The 17,500-nt window shown below is 43.4% G+C and overlaps 2 protein-coding genes across 5 annotated transcripts in view; one reads left to right on the top strand and one right to left on the bottom strand.

Annotated features, from left to right (window-relative positions):
• Positions 1 to 5,764, top strand: part of egln3 (egl-9 family hypoxia-inducible factor 3) — a 12,115-nt gene extending 6,351 nt beyond the window's left edge. For both annotated transcript variants that reach the window (XM_012826797.3, XM_012826798.3), the window contains exons 2-5: positions 988 to 1,107; positions 2,150 to 2,286; positions 4,125 to 4,198; positions 4,491 to 5,764. In XM_012826797.3, the coding sequence (XP_012682251.1) occupies positions 988 to 1,107; positions 2,150 to 2,286; positions 4,125 to 4,198; positions 4,491 to 4,522 (363 nt within the window). In that variant the 3' untranslated portion in view covers positions 4,523 to 5,764. The remainder of the gene's footprint in view (positions 1 to 987; positions 1,108 to 2,149; positions 2,287 to 4,124; positions 4,199 to 4,490) is intronic.
• Positions 5,765 to 8,241: 2,477 nt separating this feature from the next.
• Positions 8,242 to 17,500, bottom strand: part of LOC105899592 (neuronal PAS domain-containing protein 3) — a 259,062-nt gene continuing 249,803 nt past the window's right edge. For all 3 annotated transcript variants that reach the window (XM_031579734.1, XM_031579735.1, XM_031579736.1), the window contains exons 10-12: positions 14,616 to 14,763; positions 14,000 to 14,115; positions 8,242 to 13,218 (exon numbers count right to left, since the gene is read on the bottom strand). In XM_031579734.1, coding sequence (XP_031435594.1) covers positions 11,711 to 13,218; positions 14,000 to 14,115; positions 14,616 to 14,763 — 1,772 coding nt within the window. In that variant the 3' untranslated portion in view covers positions 8,242 to 11,710. The remainder of the gene's footprint in view (positions 13,219 to 13,999; positions 14,116 to 14,615; positions 14,764 to 17,500) is intronic.

The following is a 17,500-nucleotide window of genomic DNA, read 5'->3' as shown; positions in this document are numbered from 1 at the left end:
TTAGACACTTTCCCCCAAACAAGCTGTTATCAGTTATCATGAAGTTATCAGTTTATCACTATCAAAAGTACGACTATCTGAGGAAGTTATCACAATAGCTACTAAGGATTAGGCTATTACTTGTATCAAAGTCCAGGAATAAAAAAGGATACACACTTGGCACACTAAAATGGCGTTTTAAAAACAAAAACACACACTTACACACACGTCCTTTTGCAATTCACCAGTTAGCCAGTCTGCCCGTACACACTGTCATTCACTTCCTGTTTGATATGATCTGACTAGGGGCTCGGGTACATGATGCCAACTGGCCAGCACTCACTCAGTGTTGTTCACATTAACTCTCACCAATGTTAAGTATAAGCTCTTGTAGTTTTCCCCTTTTGCAGGGGCCTCTAGGTGCGTTATCTTCTTTGTTGAAACTCTGATTGATTTATGATGACAAGGGTTGTTTGTTGTCATGTTTTTCTTTTCCTTTCATGTAATTCAGTTTATAACTAGGAGAAATGTGTACGTGCAGATATTGGTGTTCCATTGAAGTTTTTCATGACATGCATTGCATCATGTGCCGGAGACAATAGAGCTCTCTGTGTGAGTCACTGAACTGAGTCTTCCCCTTTTCAGACCACACTAAAGCCAAAAGAGAACTGACTGCCCCGTCTCCACTTTCTCTTTCCTTTCTCTCCCCTGGCTTTGACTTGTTCTTGCTTCAATATCTAAATCCATACAATTATATTACAATACTATTATGGTTGAGTATATAAAAGGGTTTTTATATATGATACATGAGTATGTCAGAATAATAATATAGCAGTTGTTTGTGCATTCGCAATAAGTTCACTGTCCTGATACACATTGGTTAAAATAGGAGACCCGGAACACTAGGAATATATAGGAAGTGAAGAGGGTTCACATATACTGTAGCTTTATGCATGCAAGAACAAAATAAAATTAAAAATTCTATGTCTGTTTTTTTCTGTTCTTTAGGCAATGGTTGCCTGCTATCCAGGAAATGGCACTGGTTATGTGAAGCATGTAGATAACCCCAACGGAGACGGCCGCTGTGTTACCTGCATCTACTACCTGAATAAAAACTGGAACGCCAAGGTTGGTAGCCATTATGTTGCCAGAGATGGGCACAAATGCATCAAAATATACATGCTCATGAAATGTATCACATTTTTAGCATCTGTTTGTACTTTAGTGTCGTTCAATAGCTTGCCCTAGCAAGCAATATCTGATTTTTGATGACATACTGTAACTCCAAAGCAGCTTCTTTCTTCAAGCTTCTGGTCACAAGGAACACAATGAGTACAATGCAGAGCACAAGAGCGTGTTGCTGAATACCTAAGGCTAGTGTTATACTTTACGCATCTACGAGTACATGAACAGAGGCAGAGAAGAGGCATAGGGGTAGGGTCCGAGCCAATCAGAGGCAGAGAAGAGGCATAGGGGTAGGGTCTTCGGAGAATATGGGTGGGAAAACAATAACTGTAAAAACTGTAAAAAAAAAAATTGCTTGCTGGACCTGACAGGACACGCGATTCATTTGCATTTAGCCAAAGACTGTGATTAGACTAATTGTTATAGATTTTCCTTCTACAGTTTAAACCTTGGTATAAAAAATGACATATTAAGTCATGTATTTTAAGTATTTAAGATACACAAATACAAGCTTAAAGTGTTTTGTTATTTTTTTGCTGTCCAACTAAATACAAATGACAAAATCCTCAAAAGTAATTAAATATGAAATTAATTTAATTACTGCCCATCTCTGGCCATCTCTGTTCTGTAGTGGTGTATTTGCAGTATTACTTGCATTTTTCCTACAAAAAAGGTCTTTCACATGGCCGCTAAAATGTAAACATTTAAAACTTCTATCCTTACATCAATATATGAACATTTGTATTTAACATTAAAACATGAAATTGAAACATGAAATTTGTATTCATTAATCTCACCAATATATTTTAACCAGTATTTAGAAATATATGTTAGTGATAAATCAGTGATATTCATGTTTAAAAGTGACTTTGGTGCACATTACTGCAGCTTAATATGAATTCAAACCTGTATTTAAACAATAGTTGTGCATGTATCAAAGCTTATGAACGTCACTCATGCATATTGACCTTCATTTGCCCCTCAGGAGCATGGAGGAATTCTGCGCATCTTTCCAGAAGGCAAATCTTACGTGGCAGACGTTGAGCCCCTGTTCGACCGGCTGCTTCTGTTTTGGTCCGACCGTCGAAACCCCCATGAGGTCCAGCCGTCCTATGCTGAAAGGTGAGGATCCCATCCCAGACTGAAATATTAACACTGGGGTCAAGACACCCATCAATCCTTGACATTGGTGTCCAGTAACCTGTTAAACCTAAAATACGAAATACTGTTGGCATTAATTGTGCTGTACTATATTTCTACTGTAATATTCAATGAATGGGGTTAGTAAGGAATCCTATTAATCTAGTCTCGCACGGACAAATATCACTCCCAAGTTCAGAATAATTTATGGCTTTAAGTTTACCTCTGCTCCTTAAAACATTTCCCATTCAAGAATCATGTGATAATGTTTCATCTTAAAAGTCAATATTGGATAGAATTTGCTTCCCTGTCAGACATTTTGACACGAGTTAGTGTGCTCTCTCTAAGGTTTTGTATTTTCCCATGTTTGATATTTATTTTGAGATGGCAGAAATATAATACATTAAAGGTAGAGTTTGCGATTCTTATCCCCTACACCTTTTGTCAAATTCAGCAAATTGCTTCTCATGGTCCTCTAGGCTCTAGTTGTCCGCTCTGTGTGTGCACAAAAAAAAAAGTCAGATGTTCATACACTGCTCTGGCTCTGTAAATGGGAAACAAACAAGGTGGCTCGGACTGAGCCATACACAATTCCAGCCAATCATTGTGCTGCTTGTGGATCACGGAAAGGAGGGGTGTAATTTGATTGTCTGTTGAACAACCTATTGCCAGAATTGTGGGCCACATCTTTAAATCTTAGGTGCATTCTGTAGCATTTTGCTTACTGGTTGACAATCATTCTTGTGTTGGAAAATGCCAATGTAGTAGGTTGTGGCTGGGTGTGTGGTGTGTAATTTGACATAATAAGGTGTGTTTAATGCCAGTGTAGTAGGTTGTGGCTGGGTGTGTGGTGTGTAATTTGACATAAGAAGGTGTGTTTTTTCACCCATATTATAGACATAAATGTAATGAAAATGATTAGCTACTGTAACTAGTGGGTGTCAGGTTAGGAGCAGTGGAGCATCGGGTAAATGTACATTAAGGGGAAGTAACAGGTGTCATGACAGATAAGGCCATTGCTATTTATAACCTGATTCTATATTACACCCAGTCTCTCAGTTTGGACTAGACATATGCAATATAGATATTGCAAATTGGAGAAATATTTTCATGGAGCCACAAAGCTCTACTATTTTATGAAAACATTATTATATGTTTTTTTTAATAAATTTTTTTTTATACTGGACCCGTGCAAGAATACCATGAAAAGTGAACTCAAATCAAAGCGATAACTTTCAGTTTACAACCTGTTCCACATTCGGTGTTGTTATTTGTCTAGACACTGCCCCTTAGTGACACTTTGGTGGCATTGCATATAGCAACCTGTTCCACATTCGGTGTTGTTATTTGTATGTATACTGCCCCTTAGTGACACTTTGATGGCATTGCATATAGCATCCATTTTTACGTCGCCACTGGGTGTCCACCCTCCTCACACACTATGTCAACACTTTCATTGCCTTGATTTCAAGAAAGTACAGATGATGAGGATGGCTTTTTTAGAAAGTGGTTGAAACAATGATGCGTCCAAATATTACACATGAATAGATATAACGCAATATAACCTTGATATACTAGCAGAGACACATACAACATTGAAATTGATATCAATGAAGTATAGCCATGGATGGGTCTAAAGGGATGAAACCACTAAAATATATAGTTTCCTTCAGCAGTAGTCTATATATTATCAGTACATTTTTCAAAATAATCACACCAAATAATTTGCCCATCCGTCGTGACCCATTTGGATCAGTGCTGGCAAACAATGGTATATGAAAATATAGTGTATGGTCAAACGTGAATGTTTTCTTTTACAGGTATGCCATCACTGTGTGGTATTTTGACTCGGAGGAAAGGGCTGCAGCAAAAAGAAGATTCAGAGATTTGACTGGTACGACTGAGTGACTTTGATCCAATCTTGAATGTAGTATCCATATACATGTACCAAATGCTGAAATAAGTATTCTGATAATACTTTAATAAATATCCCAGTACGTTAATGTTTTGCAATAATGCAAAAAATGTAGCTGCAATATTTTGTATCATTCTTTATCGTGTTCCCTTGGTGTCTTTTTTTATTTTCCTAGCTTTTGTCAACTATATTTTATTCCTTTACTGGGACGACTCTTGGTCCCGATGAGCGTTGAATCTTCTTGTACTGACCTGATGAAATCCTCTTCCAGGCTCCTCGGCGCCGGAGGGCAACGCGCCGTGATCCGCAGACGTTAGCGTGGACTAAAGTGAGCGCATGTGCCGCTACTCCGGATCAGGAAGCGGTGAAAGTCAGCGAGGGTCTCCGAGACGCTCAGTATTCTCCCTCTCCCCGTGAGCTGAGTCTGTCCCGCTCTCTGCACTTGGCCCCACGCACCCTCATGGTACACCCCCCCCCCACCCCCCCTCTTTATCATTAGACAGCAAGGGGGGAAGACAGGAAGGAATCAATGATTTAGTTTGCAGGAACTTTCTGGAAGTTGCACTTGTGCATTTCTACTGTGCATTACACATTTATTCTCAGACAGGGTATCAGTTTTTTTTGTCATTAATGTGTGATAATGTGGACTGGGGCTGGTTTTGTCTTGTTTGTATCAGTGTGCCGTTCTTTTCAATTTGACACTAGACAGTGACGTCTACTGGGATTCACAAATTGAAACTGTACCTTTCGCTTCATGTTGACCTGTTGGGAGAACAGGTCACTGAAGCTCTGAAAATACAGAGCTGATGATAATTCAGTCTGAATGACAAATGGTGCCCTGAAAAATGTTCCTGTAATGGAAGATTTATTTACGAAGGCCTTCATGGTAAAATAGACCATTATTAATAATGTTAACTAAATAACATATTATTTTAAATTAAATACACACACAGAGATTTTTACTATGAATGCTTGTCTTGATTATCTGGTTGGATATGATCTATGCCTGTGGTAGAAGCACTGCTAATTTGTTAATGTAATCACTTCTGAAAAATCATAGTGTCAGAATGAGACATGTTACAGTTTGAAAAGATTACTACCGGCATTGCCTATTTGATTTTGTTGTGTTGCTTTTTTTCCCCAATGACTAGTAGTGCAGACCGTGAATATTATTGATCAATCACTGGTTTATTGATTAAAAGATTTATGTGACCCGCTTTGTTTACGGTTTACTTCGTTGCCAAGATTTGTCTGCGTAGGGGTTAGACACGCGTTATCATGTAGTCTCTTATCCTCCACTGCGTAGGCTGATGTGAATGTGCCGTCATAACCAACACTGATCTTGTTCACAGCCTGTGTGTGCCTCTTAACTGTTGCCCGCCATGGTTCATATGATGCACTGAGATTCCGGGGGTCGGCTTGCATGCGGGTCAGCAATGCTGTGTTAGTGTGGACGTGTGCCCTGTGGGTGGGCATGTTTGTTTGGATTCGTGACCGCTTGTGTGGTGTGGATTGAAATAAAGATAGAGTTTTTTCTCGCTAAAATATGTCTCTGTGTTGTTTTGTCCAAAAATGCAAACCAAGCTTAAATAGCATAGTACTGATAATTGAACACGTAATGAAAACACGCCTGCATACACAAACACACACACACACACTCCAGGCTATTTAGACAAATAGGATAAAAGTATTTTAGGTTTTTAGAAATCGATTTTCAGAATTTTAATACAGGTAATAATGCAGAAATGTAGAGTTGTATTAAGGAGGTTTGTCATCTTGTGTTAGATAATTTGTAAGAAATGCAAATGTAGTTATAATAGATTGGTTTGATTAAATGTAATACAATTATTGAAATAAAATAAATGAATCACAATTGAAATGAGGTTTTCTAGTAAAAGGAAGACCCAGTGTGTTGAAACGGAAAGGGATACTATTTGGTTGTGAGTACCAAACTACTACACTAGGTGTCACTCTCTCTCTGTGAAAAATTCTGGTATTTCATCCAGGAGTTCTGAGAAGATCTTGACTTTCAGAAGTGTCTCAGTTTGTAGGTGACAAGGTTTTCTGAATGTTATAAAATGTTTCTGAATGTGCAAGTACTTTTTTGGAACCTTCAAGGTGATGCGTTTGAAAGTGTGAGGTTATAGGCATGTGGATGGAAGTTATAAAGAGATTCTTTTGTGTGTTTTGTATTTTTGTTAAGGCACAGCTTTAAGGTTTTTGTTGCAAAACATGAAAGGCCTCTACACTGAGAATTTACCTTAAAAACCTGACTGAGAAGCAGAGTCTACCAGTATTCATGTGAATTCTATGCATCTTGTGTCTATTATATATATATATATATATATTATTGCATGCATTTTTCAGGCCATTGGGAAATATTAACAGACGAAAAACAAAGAATAAAAACATATACAGACTGAACACATGAGGACATTATATTCAGTATTCCTTCAGAATTACTTTGTCATTTTTCTCAAGTGTTTTTATTTTTCGGCTACAAAAATTGAAACCTGCACTTTTAAGGTCATTTAATAGTTTTTTGTGTTATGTGATCCCATGAAATAACAAAATGCTGACATAAATGTAATGTATTTTAAAATGCCATAAGGAACTGACGTGTAACGACAGAACATTTACAAAATATTTACACTCAAAGTATACAATAGGCTAGTAGATTTCACAACAGTGCACAAAGCATTTCTGAATGTTTTTGAAAACATCTCCAGGTGCTCATGCATGCACATGATGACTTCAGTAAGGACACAGGTGAGAGAGAGACACAGAGTTGACCTAATGAATTTGCCTTGCGGACCATAAACACCTCTCTCGCCTTCCAAATATGGACATAGAGCTGAAGATGGACAGCTGGAGGTCATTAGAGGGGCTTCAGGTTGGAGTGTGTTTTTTTTTCTCCTCTCTCGCTCTCTCTCCTCCTCTATCCTATGATCTATCATTCATGAGCTTCATTTGAAAGTGCGTAAAATATTTAAAGTTGGTTGAATTTTCCTGGCCGGGCTTTGGCGGTGACCTCCCACTCCCGCTTCGAGTCAGGGGAAAGGATGGAACGAGAGATGGGCTGCACTGAATTTGACAGGGGGGAAAAAGAAGAAGAAAAAAAAAAGTGCAAAAAGATTGGGTGTTAAGGCGGTACACCTTTGAACAAAGACACAATCCACTGTTCAAAGGTAAGGAGAAGAACAGCGCTGGGCAAGAATCAGCTTTTCAAAGCAACCAATGGAGAAATCCTCAGATAAAAAAATTCACCTGTAAAATATGTATAGACTTCATATGTGCGAGTATGTATTTTAAATGCAGCCTACAGTCAGACATGAAATATTTAAAACAAAACACTATTAAAATGGTACGTTTTCTTTCTCCCCATTTATTTAGCTTTGCCGCAAGAGTTACAGTGGAATCAGTATGGTATGTATACTGGATGATGGCGCACATTGCATGGCGGATCTGCACAATGTCATCGAAAAAAGTCTAGCTAAGATTATCAAGAGGTATGGTGTAGCTCTAGAGATACCCGTGCTGCCCCCGCTGAAGTTCTCCCCCCCCCACACTCGGTCACAATGACCCCCCCCCCCCCCTTCCACCTGTAGGAGCCAAGGGGGCCAGTGGTCACTCAGACTGACATTTGTGAACCTCAACCAACAGAGACCGGGGGAGAGCCGTCACTGAGGTCAGCCACAGACTCCCCCCCCCCCCCCTCTGGCTCCCCATAGTGATCGCACTGTACCTGAAAGAGAGGATAAGTCTCAATGTTTGCCCCACCACAGAAGAAGAAACCAAGCAGGGCTTCGGATACAGAATAGTAAGGAATAGCACAGCTCCTTTTGTAAAAAAAATAAACAAATAAATTGAAGGCTGAAGGCTGAAGGAAAAGAATGAAGCAAGAAAAGAGGGAAAGCAAGAGGTAAGAAAGAAAGGAGGAAAGAAAGAAAGAAAAATCTAGCCAGTCACTGAAGTGTGTGGCGTTTGCCTGGGATGGTTAAATGCCAAAGAAAGGATGCCAGTTTGACAAATCCAAGAGAAGTTTATTATGAATATGGCACCTGTAAGATGGTAAAAAAACCGTGTTACAGAAAGACAACCATGTATGACATGTTTCTTTTGAAACTGAATGAAAACCTACAAAAGTATAAAAGAACCCTGTTGTAAAATGAAGTATGTACAATTCTGAGTTGCAGCATTATTCATGGTCAATGAAAAACAAACAAAAAAAGATGTTTTTCAAAAAATAAGCCAGGCACTCAAAGTTAGCTTAAGTTAGTTCATGTTTTCCTCTGAAAACAAAAACAAAACAAACAAAAAAATAAAATAAAAATGTACCATAGTTTTTTTTCTCTTTTTTAATATTTTAATTTGTTCGCTTTTTAGAATTTATAACACTGTTAACATTGAGACTAAGAGAAACCCCTTTTCTCCCATAGTTTTTTTTCCTACTTGGCACCAAGTTCCTCATAAAAGAATCTGTATAATTGTACAAGAAATAGTTAAAAACACAGACACAGTTTGTCACAGGTAATGAAGTGATTTTTCATATTGTCATTTTTAAACACTATTTATCTGACAGCAGCTGAGATTAGTTTAAGATTAAATCACCAGCAATCATTTTTGACACAACACAGAAAAACATTGAAGCAGCTCGTCCAGCTGCTCTGTTTGTAACATATGGGTGTATTTCCTGGTCCACTGTGTCTGTTTCCGGAGCTGCCCCTCTCTCGTCTCCCAAACCCCATCATTGCTTTGCTACGTAGAAAATGCTGAACGCTAGGATCCCTTTTTTTTCTTTCTCGTCTGTTGGACACCAAAAGCTCTCCTGCAACCGCTCTGTAAGGTAACAATCCACCCTGTCATTTTTTTTTTGTCACTTTTTTTTTTGTCTAAAAACATTTATTTCACGACCTGGGTTTGAGTTAACAGCAACATCTTTACAGAAACAAACCACAGACATTTTTTATTCCTGATGAGCAAAGCCTGATTCGGTTAAAAAGACGAAGGAATCCCTCCCTTTGCTGGACAGACTAAAAAACACTTAACTTCGACAAAGCTGCTGGACCGAACAAAATCAAGTAAACCAAAACAGTCAACTTATTAAACATGCAATTCCAAAACACCTATAAAAATAGATTTATAGTGCGAAATATTTTTTTTTATCTCTTTAGAAATCTTTAAAATTGTTTATTGTCCTGAAATACTACCATGAACATTTTTTTTTTATTAATTCCTGTGAGTTGCAGGGTCCTTGAAGTCAACAGGTTTGGTGGAAACCAATGAAATACACCCAATGCATACAAGAAGCACAAGGGACTCTGGGAATGTGTTCGCAACTGAGGCTTGTATGGTTCCAGTCTAGTCGTTAAATCTAAATGCTACTTTTTTTTTTTTGTCGTAATTTTCATAGAGTAAATGCAAGCTGGAAACTGCAATCCCAGAATTCCTCAGTGGCAAGAAATGGCTCCATAAACCTTTGAGCTAGTTAAGAGTCTTTTTTCTCCGAGAGAAAGAGAGGTCTGTAAGACTACACGACAGCAAAGCAATAGCAGGTAACAGAAAAAAGGGAGTACAGACGAAAGGAAAGCAGCAAAAAAGGTGACACTACATTTGGGAAGGCCACCACACAAAATCCACTAACCTCAACTGGTTCACTAAGACTGCAGAGGGGAATGGAGAGGGAGGGGGGACCACTGCAGCCCCCCCCACCCCCGTGGCCAACCCCGGACTAGAGAAAGCACAGAGAAGACAAAGGACGAAACAGCTACATCAGCTCGGTATATACTGCATATAGTAACACACACTGAAATCGCTATGGAAACTGACAGCCAGTGACACTTACACATTGTACACGTTTACGGATTTCACGCTTGGTAATAGATGACTGGATGGATGGCTGCCAAAGGATGAAGTGACAGTATTTTTCAATTTTATTACTATCATTTTCTTTTTTTTTTCTCTTAAACGACAAAAAATCACAGTGTTTTAACACCAATCTGTGAAAGAAAATCATATATTGTTTGGCAACGGTGGGAAAAAAATCAGGAATGTGATATTTTTTTCCAAAAACGAATTCTTTTACATTTCCGACTGAAATGCATGTCCTTGTATCAACATCCTTGATATGTGATTTCAGAGTCTGAGTGTACAGTGGAAGGAAACCGCTTGGTGGGGAGATGGTCGGCAGAGATGCTGGGCTTTAGATAACAAAGGGAGAGTTTTAATGAAAGGAAAAAAGAAAAAAAAATCTTCAAGAGAGAAGGGGGGGTAGGGAGCCTGTTTCATATTTAACATTCATTTTCAAGTCTTTAGTCTCAGCTAGACTGAGAGAGTAAGTGATTCACTTCAAACGTTTAAAAAAAAAAAAACAACAACAAAAACCCAACCTGCTCCTTTTTGTCTTTCTAGCGCCCAATTACATTGAGCTCAGCCAACAGTCGACTAGGAATGGGTATGAGATGGATGTTTGGGTAGGTAGTAGGGATTGAAAACAAAATATTGGGGTCAAGAGGTTTGGACTGTTCTAGAAAAATCTTCCCGAACCATCGTACATCTCTAGCCCTAGAACAGTGCCTATACCGGTCAACTGAGTGAGGGGTCATCGGATGGTAGCACCATGGATCTGCAAAGGAGAACATGGAAGTGGGAGATACCATATCATGCACCGACCTGTTCCATTTTTTGTTGTAATTGTTGTTGCAGTAACATTCTATTCACAGGTCAATACCCGGCTGAAATTGCTTGTTTTAGTAAATGTATGATTTGCAAGTTAAATCTGAACTATAAAAAAAAGGAAAACAAAACATTAATTTCTAAAATACTAATTCCCTCATTTAGAAAGAATCATGAACCCCTTCAACTAGGTCAAATAGGGCAACATCCTTTTTGTCATCATCAACCTTGATCACATCAAGATATGGTTTTGAAACAATCACAGTTTCTCGTATTTTTTTTTTCTTCTGCTGACATCCACTTCAGTCACCTTTAAATATACAAGGCATCCGAGTAGAGATGCAACACAATCGACTCAAATGAAAAGTACACCTCATTCTGCCTCCAGAGAAGTCCGTAACCCCACTGGTGTGAGTTCTCTGGAGACAAAAAGGAATTGTCAGTTTAGTCCATTCGGAGAAAAATGTCACTGACAACCTAGACAGCAGGGAGGTAAGAAAGAGATAGAAAGAGAAGATCTAGAAAGAGAGAAAAGATGGGAGATAGAAAGATAGAAAAAGATGTGGGAAGTGAGGAGGAGGAAGGGGAGGGAGAAGGTGAAGGGGGACCATACATTTCAATTCAACAAGCGCAATTGCTCGAAATTCAAAGTGCTAGAATTATTTCAAATGTCCTTTTACATTACTCACAGTCTCCCACTTGAAAACACAGTTTTGCGTCTTTTATTTTTTGTTCGTTATTTTTTCTGTCTCTCTCGAAAAAGAGTCTAGTAACACAGTCGTTAACACAGTAACGTGGTCTCGGGGTTGGTGGGCTTCAGTCCTCCTTGCGGTCGAGAGTCTGCGTGGCGTGGATGCCGTTGCTGTAGACTGGGAAGGGGAGGGTGGAAAAGAGGCCCTCGGCTGTGGTGAAGACGTTGGCGGCGGGCATCTGCGTGAGGCTCGCCCCGGTGACGGCGCCGCCGAACGGGCCCGACATATTGAGCCGATGCACGTGGTGATACAGCATCTCCATGGGCGTCTTGGGGTCGATGGTAAAGCCGGGGCTGTTGACGTCCACGAAGTTCATGGCGTGCGCGTTGGGTGCCAGCAGGTTGGCGCCCTGCATGGCCAGCGTGACGTCGGCTGGGGCGTAGCGAATGGTGCCCGTGGTGTAGACGCGGGGGGCGGACGCCGAGGGACTGGTGGCCGTGACGCGGTGCACCAGCGGCAGGACCATGTTGCCGGCCTGCAGCCGCTGCAGGGCCTCCAGGTCGCCGCTGTAGAGCAGAGAGCCGCTGCCAGCACCGCCGCCTGAGGAGGAGGAGGAGGAGGAGGTGGTGGGCGTGCCGCCATGCTGCTTGTCCCGCGGAGATGCCGACAGGGGCGGGGAGAGCGGGTCGGAGGAGGAGGAACTTGACAGCGGGGCTAAGTTGGATCCGACGCTCGAGGTGGAGTTGGGAGTGCCGGCGTTGTTGCCGTTGCCGTTGCCGTTGAAGCCCGGTTTCCTAGCGCCACCGCCTCCACCACCGTCTGTCCCGGGAGGGGTGAGGACCGAATCAGGGATGGTCACCTGGAGCCCTGAGGACCCCTGTGGGGACGGGAAGGGCTCGGTGCCGGGGGCGTGGGGCTTGGTCATGCTGTAGGGCGACTCGTTCCGTGAGATCTCGCGGTTGGGCGGGAAGTTCCAGATGCTGCTGTCATTGTCAAAGTTGATGGGCTCCGACATCTCCGTCTTGATCTTCAGCACAGAGGCGCTGGCGGGCGACGGCAGAGGCAGGAGCGGTGGCTGCTCGCCCAGCACGCTGGGGTCCACGGCGGGGGGGCTGGCGGGGTCGTTGGATGTGAGCCGCATGCGTTGCCTCCTGTTCCACTTTTGCTTTTTCCGCCTCTTCTTGCGCTTCTGGTGTTTGCTGGCAGCCGAGCCGGCCAGCTCCGTCACGCCCATCCCACAATCCTTTGGGCTGAGCCCCCCGTGATCATCGTCGTCCTCTTCCGCGTCGTCGTCATCCTCATCATCCTCCTCCTCCTCCTCAGACGACGAGGAGTTGGAGTCGTGCAGCTCCAGGGTCTCCGCGTCGCCGTAGTGCTCCACCTTGATGTGGAGACCCCCGAGGCGGCCCAGGCGGCCCTCCTTGCTCTCGGTCTCACAGTCGGACGGCTCCATGCTGTCCTCGCTGTCCTGGCTCTCTGGGTTGCTGGAGCTGTCGCCTTCCTCCTGGCGCCGCATCTCCTGCTCCTGCGATGGCTGCCGCGGCTGCTTCTTGCTGTCGGGCCCTGGGTCCTCGCTGTTCTCCGACGACCGGTTGCCCTTGCGGTCCGACTTAGAGTTGTTCTCGTTGTCCTCTGAAAACAGGAAGAACGAGAGTTAGTGATGAATGTCTGTCATTACTGTCCTCAGGTTTTAATGACACATTTTCACTGACACAGTAACATCAGATTAAGTACCTTCATCAAAAATGTTTAGCTTTATTTTGAGAGAATTTTGGAGATTTCTAGACTTCCTCTATCCTTCTCTAGTACCTGCTTTAATGAACACACACACACACACACTGCCCTCCAGCCCCCTGTCCTCTGTGCTCCTGGAAGGAACACTGCTGTGCTGTAGTGCACTGTTGCGCTTTTTTATCAGGAACTAATTGTACAGCTTCATTTGTGTGCTGGCAACTCGTGCCCCCTGGGAGTGGCACGGCCAGGCTGCCAGTCTCAAGCTGCACGGAGACAGATAATTCTGGCCAGGCTGCAGCTGGCAGCGCCCCCACACACACTCTACACTCTTCCCGACGCGGGCTGGCAGAGTCAGGGCGGCACGAAGGGGGCCGCGTGCCAACGATGCCAACGGACATTGCGTTGGCACCTTCTCCTCAGGTGTCCCCAGGAGAAGAAGAAAAAAAAAAGACAAAGTCTTCACCCAGCTCCGGCAGCCATCGCCCACTAATACCCGTTGATTCTACACGGGAGCCGATTAGAGAATTCGCACCCTGCACAGCTGTCGGTGGCGGGTATTTGGTAAATGCCGCGTTCCCATATGGCATGTGTGTTGTGTGCTGTTGTAGGATGTGAAAAAAAGGCCACACGGTCATTAATAGTTGGGCTGTCTGTGTAACTGGAACAGGGCTTACGGTACCAGAGTTATCCTTGAAGTCAGACTCAGAGTCGGAGGTCTCGGAAGACTCGGATGCTTTCTCCGGGAGATTGGGGAGCTGTGCGATATCCATGGGAACATCTTTGTACTCCTGGAGGCTGTAGGATGTTGAGAAGAAGGGGGGAAAGGAGAGAAAATGAGGACAAACAAGGGTAAAAAAAACACAGGCAAACAAACCACAACACAAAAGAACGACAAGGGGGGGGGGGGGGGTGGGGGGGAGACAAGGCAGCCATTGGCGCTGCCGATAGAAAATCATTTGTGGGAGATTGTGGGCAGCAGCGTGAAGCGCACGGCAGACTCTCCATTCTTCTCACACCGGGATTGATCCGCCGCTGGCTCCCAAAAGAACATCCCCTCTCTAATGATCTCTGACAAAGCCGCTGCTCAGTGCAGGAAAGGTTGAGGAAATTAAGCAAAGGACTTGGGAGGGGGGAGGTTAGGGGGAGAGGGAGATAAACCAATCTGCTGCCACCATTCGGCAAAATGCTAAATTCCCTCGAAGCCGAAGAGGATCCCTCAACAACTGCCCAACAAACACACGCATACACCGGTCTGACAAAGACGAGTTAATGTTCAGTCAGACGGGAGTGTTTACCTGAGCACATAGTTGACCCAGATGATGTTCTTCTCATTGGCGTTCTTGGCATTGAAGGAGATGGTGGCGCTGGACTGGATCCAGATGTAGCCGCCATTCTTTTGGATCCAGCGGTAGTACTTCGTCACACACTGACCTTTGTTGATCACTACGAGAGAGAGAGAGAGAGAGAGAGAGAGAGAGAAGAGCATGGAAAGACAATCAGCTGCATGTGGTAATCCTGGTAAAAAGGTGTTATGCATAGTCCTGATGGGACAAGCCAGTGATTTTAAGCATCAGACAAACGACCAAATACCCATTTGGCCTTGGTCTCTTTATATTAGGGTATGTGCAAAGGCAGCTAACTTCATGAAATAACGAAAACAATGAGAGTTTGGGTTTCCAGTCTTCTCAATTGCATCTCACTCCGACCTCAGAGCATCATATATGGACTAACTAAAGCTGTGGCTTAAACACACAGATCAGACAGCCAGACTAGGAACACCAGCATGTCAAGCTGAGGAGGCACCACCACCCTCCTGGCTGTCCGAGAGAGAGAGACCGCAGTCTGAGGTCTGGATGCAGTGCCCACGATACGCCAGTGCAGGGCACTGTGCCTGTGTGCCGTACCCACTCACAACCCCCCCCCCCCCCCCCCCCCCTGCCCCCTGTGGAATGCCCTTGTCCGGGTCCACTGGAGTGAAGACACATCAGCGGTTGCAATAAATTTGGCTAAATTAACAGCTAAACGGCCATCTCAACCAATATGTATCTGCATTAATCATTGTGTGCTAAAACAGAAACAGCCAGAGCCCAAACGAGGTAGTAAATTCAAATTCTTAGTTTAATTACGGCTACAAATACACTTTCCATAAAAAAGAGCTCTATGAGGGGTGTGATTTATAGAAAAAGAAGTCTAGTAATTAAAACTATTAGGAACTAATAGCATTGTTTAAGGAGACGTCCCAAGGGCTAAAATAATTGACTATAGTTTGCTTTCTTTATGAACAAATATAATATTACTAAATAGGCATATATCTAAATATATATGTACACATTGTTTCACTGTGGTCAGTGGACCTTGCATTCACTGTTGCTGTCTAGACTGGTAATCTCAAAAGAACATTAAGAGACCAGTCATTTTAGTGGTTTAAACTTGCATTAAGTGACCAAAAAATGAATACACAATTACAAGGGCACACTACTGAAAAGTGACCCAAGAAATATAACACTTACTTCTATGTATACATTATATATTCTATATAATATATATTTACAGTCGCAAATAACACTCAAATGATAAGAAAACAAGCCTCAGCAGTAATGGATCTGTATGTGTTTCCCTGGACGCTGCCTGAATGCAGTCCGACTGAAAGAGACCCCGTGGTCTTTATGATTTCTGGCTCTGCCTGTGTTCCGTGGGCCTTTGGCTCGTCTCCCCGGTCGGGCTCTATAGATCCAGAACTCAGAGCTCTCCATCTCCTCACTGTTGGACAGGCCTCTCATCTGCACCGCCATCAATACCCTCCACCCCCCCCCCCCCCCCCCACCCGACGCTACGCCTTTGCAGGTGTGGCTTATTTTTTAACCCCTCTCACTTACTGTGCCATTTAATCAATCAGGGCCCTGTTTGCACTATTGATTTCGTGTTAATGAAGTGTTAATGTTTCCCCCCGCTCTCTGTCGCATTCGGTCCAGTCTTTCTCTCTCTTTTGTCTTTCCTGTCTGTCTCTCATTCACGCATTGTCTCACTCTCCCTCGTCTCTTTGTCCTGTCTATTTTCCACATTCTTTCTTTCTCTCTCTTTCTCCATTTCAGTCTTCTCCCTTCCTCGTTTCTCCATTTCGCTGTACCTATCTTCTCTTTGGGTCTCTTTCTCATGCTCTCACAGTTCAGCATTCAGCTGCTGAAGTTGAGTGTGTGGTGTATGTGCGTGTGCGCGCGCGCGTGCGTGTGTGTGTGCATGTGTTTTTTTTCCCCTGCCAGGGCTTAAAAAGGAATACGGCCCCTTTAATCTGGCATTGGGTAAAGCAGCCGCGGGCAAGCCTGGAGCATGGCTTCCCTCACTGACGCACGCCCAACCTCTCCACCCCCCCCACCCCCACCCCCGTCCTTCAGTTTGTTTTAATCACTTGGATCCCTTCCATAATGGCGCCTACCTTTCAGATACCCTTTACCCAAAGTGCCCCCGTTTGGTGACAGTCAAGAGAAGAGGAGGTGGGGGTGGGGGGGTGGGGGGATGGCTAGTGGTGTGTGTGGCGGGGTGTCAACGTCATATAAAAAAGTAAGTAATTTACGCCCGTGAAATTGCTTTATGGAAAAGTCCTTGCAGTCCATCGGGATATTATCGTAAAGGCAAGCTCTTTTATGAATGAGAGAGAGAGAGAAAGAGAGAGGTAGAGAGAGAGAGAGAGAGAGAGAGAAGGAAGGAGTGAGTGAGCAGGAAAGAGACAGATAGATACAGAGAAAGAGAGGGGGTGGGAGGCTGACTGAGAGAGAGAGAGAGAGAGAGAAAGAGAGAGAGAAGAAGGGAGAGAGGATGGAGTTGGAGGAGAGTGGTTCTGCTGAGGTCCAGTGAGCTGTGGTATAAATGGCCTTCAAAGAACACCAGCGCGAGCCTGAAACACACAGTCACTGCTGGAGCGTCTGGACGAGCGCTCGAGTGCTTTAGTTTCAGAAGTTTTACTGAGAGAATCAAAACTCTGTGAGGCAAAGGTTGTGTGTGTGTGTGTGTGTGTGTGTGTGTGTGTGTGTGTGTGTGTGTGTGTAGATAGAGGCTTCATGAAGGTGAAGCGACTTGTAATCCTTTTTGAGTTTACCTTGCATGCGATAAGCCACATCGAATTCTTACTCCGACCAAGCATGAACACTCCCCCCTCTAAGGCCATATTTTCTAAATAAGGCCT

Source organism: Clupea harengus, chromosome 14 (genome assembly GCF_900700415.2).
Source record: "Clupea harengus chromosome 14, Ch_v2.0.2, whole genome shotgun sequence".
In the NCBI taxonomy this organism is placed as follows: Eukaryota; Metazoa; Chordata; class Actinopteri; order Clupeiformes; family Clupeidae; genus Clupea; species Clupea harengus.
Note: the sequence above shows the minus strand (reverse complement) of the source record. Positions and strands in the feature narration are given on the sequence as shown.